Below are 12,146 nucleotides of genomic sequence, written 5' to 3' on the forward strand. Positions count from 1 at the left end.
GGATAACCAAAGTGCTAAGCATGTTTAATTACCATGTAAATAACACTGCATAGTCATGTGGTTGTTGTGACAATGTACATCGTAATTAATACAAGAAAGAATTGTTGATTTAGCAGTGTTCATTGATAAAGGAATATAGTAGGGTCATAATACATGAGGATTATCACAATCGTCAGGTAACTGAAAATAGTCTTTTTTCTTTATGCAAAAGCTACACATAAAAACCACCCTGAATAAATATGGTCTTGTACACTGACAAAATTTGGTTTCATCTCTCTCTCTCTCTCACACACACACATACACATGTGTGTGCTCACGTGCATTAACTAAAACGTGATTTTATGTTCTTAATTTTTTATTAAAATTTGATAATCAGATTATTGTTGCTGTAAAAATATAAGTTGCACTTAATTTCTTAACAATGTGGACTCGTATCATTGCGTACAATTTACCAATAAATAATACCCATAACTAATACATGTTCAAACCATCTTAATCATTCTGCCAACATTGCACAACATAGCAGCTACATATGCTCTAAATTCAGACAAGCTTGCACAATGAGACATAATCCTCTCTCTCTCATTCACTAATAACAACAAAAATCTTTTTGAGTGCTTTTATTTTTATTGTAATTAGATTCTTGAACTGAGAGCAGAATGAGACAGAAAATATATGTTTACTTTGTACGTTTGTATGGTTAAGTTGTCGAGTAGCATGTGTTCCATTAAAAGACTTGTTCAGGTATGATCCCTTTATTTTTCTTACATGGTCAATACCAACAAATGGTAATTATTTATTTTACATATAATTTTTTGTACACTGAAATTAATAATTATTTTTTCATGTATGAAAAATTACATGAAATACGGTAACACGAGAATCATTAACAGCACAATATGTCCACCCTGTGCTTAATAGCCCTTTATGTAGGTACTTGTTGGGAACTGTTGGTCTCAATGACCATGACCCTTTATCTGTAAGCCATTGGTTAAGGTATGTGGTCTTGAAGAAAACGTCTGGGCAGAATCAATTGTTTTCTCATTTGACTTACCATGACCATGATTTTTAACCTTTAGACACCAAAAGCTATTGGTTTCTTTATGGAAATATGTGCAGGTTAGTCACAAAGTTTGGTCAATGAACTTACTCTGGAACAAAGGCTATTTTGCAAAACCCATTTTTCCTTAAGTCACAATAACTCTGACTTTGGACCATCTGATCCTGATATAAAAAAAACATATTTCTTCTGTCAGTCACAGTGATTGTCACCTTGAATCTCTTAACCTCATGTCCCATGGGATTTTTTCTAACTCATCATGTAAGCCATCCACAAACTTTGTTGCAAGTATATGGTCAAGAATTGAATTTCTTGTGCAGAAGTCACTGTTAATTTTCAGCCACAATGATCTTGACCTTTGATGTTTTTGATTCCAAAACCAATAGGCTTCTACCTTGCTACAAGCATTAATCCATGTCTGTGAAACAGAACTTAAGTTATTGTGTGGAAACCATTTCTCTACTTTCAGTCAATATGACCTTGACCTTTGACATTTTCAACCCAAAACTGATAGGCTTCTTTCTTACATCAAGTGCATGGCCATCCACAATGTTTGGTACTGGTCTTTGATGAAGAATTATTGTTATTATGTCGGGGGGAAAATCTTAAAGTTACAGTGACCCTGACATTTGATTATTTTGCTTTTTCTTACCCTAAGTGCAAGTCATTGAAAATTAACCTATGTTTGTTATGTATAACTAATGCTAATGTGTTGAAACTATGTTTCTTCTTTCAGTTAATGTGACCCTGGTATTGAACCTTTTCTCTCCAAAACTGACAGGCTTCTTCCTTACCCGAAATGCAAGCCATGTACAAAGTTTGGTAATGGCAGATTGTGGATAACTTGAGTTATTGTTCAGAAAAAGAATAGAGAACAGATGGACAAACATAAAGGCAGACAAAAAATATCACAACATCATATCCTCTGCCTTATGGTTTGCAAATACAAATATCAATAATAACTGAAATGGGTAAGGCACAATGCAAAGCAGCAGTTAAAAAGCAATCCAAGGTACTCACTCATTGGCATTTACATAAGGAAGCTGACAGGCCCAGATAATTGCTTTAATTACATAATTGCTTTCATATGTCCTAAATAACTAAACATTATAATTCTGTCCAAACAATCTATAAAAAAAATATTCATCCTTAAAGTAGTTTCCAATTTATAAGTCTATAAAAGTTTGACTGAATATATTCTGGTTCACAATTAATGAAAAATTTGATAATACTGGTAGAGAGAAAACTAAACTTTATGCACCAATCATTTTAAACATATTTTCAAGCTGCCAGATCAGACTAGAGTTTTTAAAGAAAAAAGTCTCAACTGCAATTCAAAAGTAAAATCTTCCCAAACCAATCACTACATTTTAATTGTCATTGGTATGATTGCATGAATGGCTGCCTAGTGGCAAACATAACTTTAGCTTTATATTTTAAGACCATATGAATTTTGTATAAGGGTACACAACTATAATTACAGTTTTGTTTCTGCTAGAGACATCATGTCTGTATGTCAGGAAATAAATCACAGACACAGATGTCAAAAGTCTCAAAGCTCGAGTTTTAGCTCAACAGATGAAAACAATTTAAATACAGATGTACATCTCTCACTTCATTGTTGGAAAACAAAATTCCATACAAAAACTCTAGCACAGACAGCTTCAAAACTTAAAAATGAGTTTAAAATGTGACTTTTTACCACAGATATATATGTTGTTTAAGATATGTACTGGAATTGTTCCAAGTCAAACCTGGAGTTTTAGTAATTGCCTAATTAGAGTTTGTAAGTATGAACTGTGAATCACTGTTTACCAAAATTAGTTTGACTTCTCAACGTAAAAAAAATCAATCTACTGACATAAATAATGTAATTAACCAGCTATCAACAAAGAAAGACAGGTAAGGGGAATTCCTGCTATATCAATATATTAAAATCTATACAAAGAGTTAGACATCAAGATTGAAAGACAGACAGACATACAACGAGGCTGACAAATTGTCACATACTTTTGATATTCCTTGTTAAGAGCATCCGACATGGCCAGTGTGTTCTGAATTAGCTGTCTGTATGTTGGTCCTGGTAGAGTGAGTTTAGTCAAGGAAACTAAAATATGTGTTGGCACAGGAGCAAAGAGAAATAACACAGTAAAATAATAACAGCACACAAAATAAATAGAGACTTTGAGATCTGTTTAGCCTGGACAACAAATATTTCTTTCGATTTATGCATGGGTAGAAATTATTTTTAAAGAGAATTGTTTCATTATTATTTCTTTTCCAAATGTAGACTAACATCTATCTTTACTCATATTTCATAATGCTATGAGCACAGCCTCACACCCCCATGCCCCAAGCATTCTTGCAAGATACTTTTCCAAGTGCAAACCAGGTTAAGTGTAGTTTTAGATCAGGTTGCTGTTATCTTTAATGTGCACTTTTGAGCTCTTATGCAAATTAGTCTCTGTAATTTTGACACTTGTGTGCTGGTATACTTAGTAACTGGGTACAAACAAGGAAAATTATCTTTTACATAAAGAAAACAAAAATCTATGCCAATAACTTATATAAACAATTTTAGATTTATCATTTTACCATAGAGCTGCTGTTATTAAACAATTTCTGTTAGTTAAATTTTGCGAAAAGAGAGATTTCTGCCTTCAGTTGTTTAAATCATGGACAAGTATATTGTGGGAAACATCAAATAAACATTTCTCAACATTTAACCCGATGTTAGATGAAAGTTGTTTTTACTCCCATGTAAGATACAACAGGACTGGTTGCAAATGCCAGCTGGCTCCAGGGCTATACAGACTGTATTGAAAGTTTGCTGTGTTGAACTTTATTATTTTTCTGTTCAAACCACTGTATTTTGATATTTGTGCTTTAATCTGCCAATGTGACAGAATTAAAAGCACCATAAAAGTTTTTTTTAAAAATTCCAACTTACCATATTATTTTAGGTCTTGCACAGACCACCAGCAATGATCTGAATATAGACAACTGTAATGGTCATTTGATTACTGTACCCCCACATACACAATACAGTGAGAACAGAATAAGATATAAAGGATATGGAAGTTTTACAATCTCAGTCCTCCTGACTTTCTGTCCTGGCTGGTGGTAATCTCTCAGCTGTCTCATATGAAGGTAGTGTGAGATCAGGGGACTTCGTCCTGCTGTGTTGAATTTCACTCTCTCATATTCAGGACCAGGTCCAATCTGGTGGGACTGTGATAAAATAAACTCATATTTGCTGTTATATACCATTTAGTGGGATATCTCTCCTGATCTAAAATGTATGAATTTTCTCTAATGAGCTGGGTTTTAAACCTGGCATGTTATTGAGACTGCAGATATGTTGAGGAGCTGTGCTTTTTTGTGGGAACAAACTATTAGTAATGTCTACCCCAAAGAAAAGATCATCTTTTCAGCATCTGTTGAATAATTCTTGACTATGCAACTCTCTGCTTAGGACAGGTCAGAATAACTTCTTTAACATTCAGAAACAAAAAGAACAAATCCGGCAATAATATTTTGTCTTTTGATAACAAGCCACTCTGCTTCATCATGCACTGGCAGATCTGTATCCATTCAGATTATTAAGAGAAATCAGTAGAGCAGACATAGACACTGATCTGCCAATGCATTATCATTCGCATCATTTGCAATGTTGATTGTAATTGGACTTATAAGCGAGTATATATAGTAAATAGTTACCTTGTATTCAGTATATAGCATTTGTTGAGTGATTTTTGTTCCAAGCATCCTTAGAAAGGAGACTTCTGAAGCAATCTCAGTGGATGAAATGGAGGACTGTTCATTGCATTCCTATCTTCAAGGTTCACAAAATGTTACAATATTTGGCCAGATACATTTTAGCAAACAAAAAACTTAGACAGATTTACTTTTGCAATTTCAGTCTGAGACAAGGAAACTGCTAAATTTTCTTCACTGCTAAAATAAAGTACAAGCAATAATCAGACCCTGCCCACATAAACATTTTAATTTGCATATTCAATCAACACACAATTTAGTCCTCACATAAGATTTTCTTTCTAAAGCCTTGTGTAGGAATAATATTTAAATATTATTATACTTAATGACCATCCTTTATTAAAACAAGTTCAAATTTATATTTATATTGTACTTTTTGAAGAGTGGTCCTTTTAGGCAGAATAAATACGCAAGTTGTGATGGTTTATACAGATGGAGCCAAATTAGAAGAATTACTACTCAATTCACATCATTAATCCTTGACATAAATAATGACATAAATAATCTCATGATAATCTTAACTCTGATGTTGTTCCTACTACCATATATACTTTCTTATAAATTGAATACACTATAAACAGCACAGACCCAGATCTGCAATCGCATAATTTGCTGGCAGATCTGGGCCCATACAGTTTGATAGGAGTAATCAGTAGAACAAACAACATAGATCCTGATCTGCTGACACATTATGTAATGGCAGATTTTAGGTCCAGGGTGCTTGCATTTGGAGTTGCCTTATAAGCCAGATTAACAGAAAATACAAAAGTTAAAATCTGCCAGGCATGTGAAATTTTGACCCCTTGCTTCCAAGGGAAAATGATATTTGGAGGCATAAATATTTATTTCCCCAACTCCAAAAATTATTTCTTTTCCAAAATCTAAAAAACTGAAATGAAATATATATTTTTTGAAAATATGAACTGATAGTTATATACCACAGATATATATATATATATATATATATATATATATATATATATATATATATATATATATATATATATATATATAAAATTTCTTAGAATGAAAAGTGCTTAAAAATGTAAAATAATGTAGAAGGTGGTTCAAAACCTCCTTAACCAGCAAACGATGAGGAACAATATCAATAAGACCCCAAAAATGCATTGTAGCATGCTTCATTCATCAAGGTTGGAATGGAATTATGCTGTTAGCAAATTTGGGTTTGGGTTTTTTTGTGCATACAAGCAGCATAAAATAAGAATTTAAGAAGTAAATGCCAAGAATCTGGTGAGTAACAGAAAATTTGTCTAAGAGAGTTAGAATCTGAATAGGTAGATTTATAAAAAAAGTTCATAAATTTTTCATAACTTGGATCAACAGATTGAGTATAAAAAAATATGTGTGTACAGTCACATTGATAAGACAGATGAGGTTGTAATTTCCTTCATAATGTTGCTAAACACGATACAGAACACCAAATAATACCTCTACTGATTTTCTATGGGGTATCCCAGCAGCAGTCAATCTAGATTGTGACTTTGTGGTTCCAGGAAAGGTAGGTGTGCCAAGGGAAGCATTGGTCATCTTTGTCATCTCACGGGACACCATTTGGGGTGTCTGTCCGATTGTTACATGTTCCGTGCCCAACCGGTCTACCAGCTTTTCAAACGATTCTATGTCCAGGCTGTAGTTCACTGTACAAATGATGTGAGAGAAATAAATTCTATACTAAAATATAAAAATAGTAAAATAAAGAAAGGAAATAATCAAAAATAGTTTAGCCTGGTTAGTCAGCCACCTGCATATAGCAATTGCCTGTTCATAGCTGCCACAATTTTTCATTCCCTTCCAATTTTGCAGTATCTCTTTTGCCTGCCCTGCACAACAGCAATTATTATATTTTGGGTTCCATGTCCCACAATGTACTGGGTGTACCATAATGACAGTAAGTCTTAGGACCAGAAAACAATATTATTTTTCCTGTCCCAAGACTAGTATGCATCTAAAAGATATAACCTTTTTGGTGCCACAACACTTACAGACACAAGAATATAAAGACAAAGTCAGCAAAAAGTACCATATGTCATACAGCACTGACCAGCTCTTTTTCAATTGCCACATAAACAAACTATTATAAACTACTATGATTGTTTTTATGATTTTAATTAACATGTTCATATTTTTGGATTTCTCCGACATAAAAAAGCAAGGTAAATATGGACCTCATAATTCATTAGCCAGTTTAGAGTTTACTGGGACAGTACATACACAATGCATATCATGCTTGGCACATACATCAGAACCTCTCTCATGGGAGGGTTTTCCCCTTGGGATAATGGTGTCAGACTCACATTCCTCCCATCACTCACTGAAATCTCCCATGTATGCAAAATTATTTTATTTTTTTTCCATTTTTTTCCCACCCTGCTGCCAGTGTAGTATATTTATTAAAAAAACTGCCTGTGACCACTGGCTTAAGCAGGGCAAAACAATTTAGTTCCTAATTTCAAACAGCATAACACAATTAGGATCCCTTTGATTCTGTCAGCAAGGTCAGTTGGCTTTAGTGTATGAAGTTGACTTACATGGATTATACTATGTGTGATCAAAATCTAATCCAAATGGATTAAAGAGATTAATAAATTATGGTTAGACTATCAAAGAATGCAATCAGCATAAAACAAGGTCAGTTTGGCCTTGGTATTAGAAGTCTGTTGAGATGTCTAAGTGTGCATTATCTTCCAATGCTACAACACCAAAATCTAAGCAGCTGAAATATCATATGAAATTCAGTGATTGATGAAAACTGGAATTTCGGTGGTTGGAATCAAGTACAAAAATGCATTCTGACCTTCCCATAAAGCTGATTTTGTCGTCTTGTATAGTGGCAAGAATAACACTACCCATCTCCCATTTACAGTAGCAGATCATTTTTCAGAGCTAGTCAAAAAAATGCTCTCTAACTCTAAAATCACAAAAAGGTTCTCATATATTAGACAGATGAAAACTATTCACATAGTGACAAACTTTTGGTTTCTCATTTTGAATAAGAAAGTCAAAGACATGTGCTACAATACAAAATTTCCCATTCTCATTGAAAATCCTCCCTCTTTTGATGTCAAAACTCCCAAATTTTGCAAATCTCCTGATTTGTCCTAAGCTGATTTCCATGTTCAGTCATTTTTGTTAAGCTCACTTAAACCCATGTTTATTCCTAAAAATAATAAATACATCTTTTCCTTTATTTGTCATTTTTACCAAATCTCATTCTTCCACATCACATTTGAGCTATACATCTATTACTGTTTTATTTATTTTGTTTCATGTGATTGATAGGTTCCTTTCTTCAGTGTTATGAGTGATCATAGAAAGTGATGTAATCTATATAAAAAAGGAGCGGTTTAATGAATATTCATAAATAAATTAAGCATAAAACAAACATATATTCCCACAACTGTCATAAAGTCATTAGTGAATGACCATAAAATAGATTAAAATTCTGAATATAGATCAACTAGATCACCATCAATCCATTTTAGTTTCGCTTAACACAAAATAAAAAGTTTCCATGCATTATTCACATTCCTTTTCTGATTTGGGCAATCTTGTTGTTTCAGCATCTCCTTTTGATTATACCTGGTGGATTTGTTTTTTGTTTATCAACAGAAATCCTGGCTAGTTAATTGTTTAAACCCTGAAACTGGCTTGGGTAAAGAGGGAACTTTGTCAGAAGGTAATGCAGGTACCCTTTTGTTCTACAGCATTCATCCTTTTATCTTTTACTTCAAAATTAGCATGATTACCCTAATTGAGTAGCTGATTCAAAACCATGATATGGACTTCGTTCAGTGCAAGTTAAAATCTTCAGTGTACATGACTTTTGTGCTGATGCCATGATGCAAACAAGGTCACTATAAATGTAAGAGATGAACCAAACAATTTTTTTAATGCTTTAATACTAGTACCACATTTTAATGAGTTATGTATTAAAATTTTGAAGGCAGAAAATGTAACTACTAGTGACTTTCAACAATTTTAATGCAATAATGTATAAATTGAAAATTTGCAGAAGTTACTGTTGATATGCTCAGTGATTTTCATTGTCCTATGAAATTATACACACTTAAAATAGGTAGAAATGATATGAAAACAGGAAAATAAAATACATTGATTTTTGAAACAAATTATATTAATTTACAACACTTCCATATAATAATTCATAATGATAGTCTACTAACAGCAGCAATGTCTTTTTTTATAAATATAACGTTATGATCGTTAAAATATGCTGAGTGATCAGTAGAAAACAAATTAGTAAGGTGTCCCAAGACTTAACGTACATGAAAAAATTGCAATAATTTCATGTCCTAACTTTTACAGGTCATAATAAGATTAGTTCTGAAAATGGATAAGGTTGTCCAAAGATGTACCATCATGACAGAAGTGATAGTCTGTATGGTGGTTTTTGTTTTGATCTGGTTCGTTTTAAAGACAAATCACTCACATTCACTTCAACCTGCCTGACCATCTGCTTGCCCACCTACCAATCAATCAATCAATCTGCTATTTTAGATTTCTTTTGTCTATAATGCACTCTATCTTTAAGTGCACCTACTTAAATCTAACCTGCCTATAAATGACTGCTTTCAGATGGTCCCCTGAGGGGTCATTATAAGCAGATGAGACTGTGATGGAGAATATGCTAATTAAAAGTAACACCTGGGAAGTTTCCTGAAAGCTTCAAAATAATTTCCTTTGGTTTGGAAAAATGTCAAACATAGCATTCATAAAGAAAGGTAGCAAAATCAAAGACTTGCTGTTATGCTAAGCAAACTTTCAAAGTCTTACAGCTTCAATCTGCAAAAATAAATTTTATGACAAAAAATGATTCAAACGAAAGATTCAAAAATTGGGAAGACTTGAATTTTTCACCAGTTAGGTTTAACATAATTTGAAATATTTTCACAAGGCCAGTCATTTTGTGCCATTTTCAAAACTTCGTTAAAAAAAACATATAAGCAAAAAGTGCATACCCCCTTTCTATTTACCTATACGTCATGAAAGGACTTAATACATCACAGATGGAATCATTTCTGACCTACTACTGTGTTCATGAACAATTTCTTAAGTAGTCCTTATCTATGACATTCACAGCAAAACCTAAAAGCAATCCATGTAAATATTAATACAGAAATACAGAAATTGCTATCAAATTCCCCAGAGTAATGATTTATTTAAGGTCAATTCTTGTTGTTTATTATAACCACACATTCGTTACAATGAATAATATCTGAGTATGACATCAATCATTCACATAAAGCATTCGATATTAAATAACAATGTCTCACAAAGCATAAGGGAATAATAACCTGGAGAATGCTACAAATGTCCTACAATCTCACAAAGGAGAGTTTCAAGAGTCACCCTACCCCATTCTTTATATACTATATGAACTCTTTACCTTCTGCTAATGCATAAATGCAACTCTAAAAATAGCATTGTAACCCCAGAGATACATATACAAGCTGCTAATAATACTCTCTCTGTCCTGGCTGGCTCATACATGCATTTCCAGCCAAGGGTTGGGAACCCCCAGAGACACATATAAATGTTTTATTAAATCTTGGCATTGGATGAAATCTCAAACATCCAGTCTTTTTAATAATATTTAGCTAATGATATTAGTCCTTACATAAAATGATGAAAGTGTTCTATTAGTAGTTTTACAGCATATAAGAAGGAATTTTTTTTGAAAACGAGGTCAATTGACAAAGTGAAACAAAATGGCAACATTCATGTATTCCGACAACAATTCCAACAAAAGTTTTGACGGATTTGAAATTGATGACATTTCAAATGACATTACCTTTCATGATCCGATTAAAGATGATGGATCAGACAGTAGTATAAATCCTGTTTCGACACCTGACATTTCATATTTATCTGAATCTGAGGATGAAACGTGTGATGATCTTTTCTGGTCGGGACACATGGGACCGTTACATGTGGATGACTTTACAGTAGGTTTGGGCCAACATTTAATTTATATAAAAATGCAAGGGAGATAGATTTCATTTTACAGTTTTTTCCTGAAGAAATGTTCCAGTTGTGCAAAATAGTGGTGAGAAAAGTAGTCTAATATACATTATAAACACAACAGATATCTTGAGGTATATTTTTATTATGAATATGTGACACTGATTCCTGAGGATTATATGTACTTGTTGGTGGAAATGAGTGGCACAAAACTTTGGTAAGTATTTAGAATATTAGTTTTTATTAAATTACATAGTTTGCATGGGACAAGATTGATATAAAAAATGTAGACAGCATGTGCACTAACTCAAGAAGCTCTCACTCAGGCAGCCATTATGATGCTCTGGGGTTCAGCCTACAAATAGCTGCTAGAAGGCAGGCTGCTTATCAGGCTTAGTAAGCAGGGCAGTAAGTACTTGCAGAAGGTAAAGAGTTAAGTAGTCAAGCTGGTAGAGTGGCAGACTTGTAATCATGAGGTCATAGGTCTGAGCTCTGTCTACACCAGCCTATATTGGCAGCCTTGGTGTGACCTTGAGATAGGTACTCAGTTCCCATTTCCTTGGCAAGATATGGCCAATAATATTTTAATAGTGCCATTAAACAAACCAGCTGGCTATATCAGATCATTGGCAAATTACACAATGACTTTGTCAAGTTTTGTGCTATCAAACAAGGAATTTGTATGACTCAGTACATGCATTTGTCAGCTTTTAGAATCTCTCAGGTAAAGTACATGCCAATTAGAGTTATCCTTACTGTCTTTGTGGAGTGCAGCAGCATGCATCATTCGTTCCACAGTTTTACTGGCCTCTTTTTCCTGCCCCCTAGGGACCTTGGCCTGCAGTCGCTTGATCCTCCAGTATTTGTGTGTACCTGGTACTGGCTTAAGACCTGGCAAACACAATAAAAGCATAGATTTAAGTCCTTACATTTAGACAAATCTATAAAGTTAGAGGGGCCAATGGTTTTCAACACAAGATAAGAACAAGAGGAATTTTTGGTGATAATAATACAAAACAAATAATGCCATACTTTGGAAAAGGTTCACTTAAATTTTGGCTAAATTAGTCTCATAAATCTACTTTATCTAGTCTGAAATAAACTGGTTTGCATAATAAAAAAGCAAGAACAGAAAACACCAACAGCAGTATAATAAAATATCTTGCTGTGCCAATAAAAAAAGCTGAATTCTAGAGCTTTGGTCCACTAAGTTCGCATTTCCAGAGAAATTCTAAAATAAAATTTAATTCTTTCATAAATCCTTATTATAATAGTAGAGAAGCATAAAAGAAAGTATGTCAGCACACAG

General features: G+C 33.4%; 1 protein-coding gene across 2 annotated transcripts in view; it reads right to left on the minus strand.

Annotated features, from left to right (window-relative positions):
- Positions 1 to 12,146, minus strand: part of LOC149801474 (protein FAM227B-like) — a 55,912-nt gene that overhangs the window by 4,343 nt on the left and 39,423 nt on the right. For both annotated transcript variants that reach the window (XM_089955623.1, XM_089955622.1), the window contains 4 exons: positions 11,594 to 11,728; positions 6,287 to 6,495; positions 4,137 to 4,291; positions 3,071 to 3,148 (listed from right to left, as the gene is read on the minus strand). In XM_089955623.1, coding sequence (XP_089811749.1) covers positions 3,071 to 3,148; positions 4,137 to 4,291; positions 6,287 to 6,495; positions 11,594 to 11,728 — 577 coding nt within the window. The remainder of the gene's footprint in view (positions 1 to 3,070; positions 3,149 to 4,136; positions 4,292 to 6,286; positions 6,496 to 11,593; positions 11,729 to 12,146) is intronic.

Source organism: Sinohyriopsis cumingii, chromosome 4 (assembly GCF_028554795.1).
Source record: "Sinohyriopsis cumingii isolate HCF-2022 chromosome 4, ASM2855479v2, whole genome shotgun sequence".
Classification (NCBI taxonomy): Eukaryota; Metazoa; Mollusca; class Bivalvia; order Unionida; family Unionidae; genus Sinohyriopsis; species Sinohyriopsis cumingii.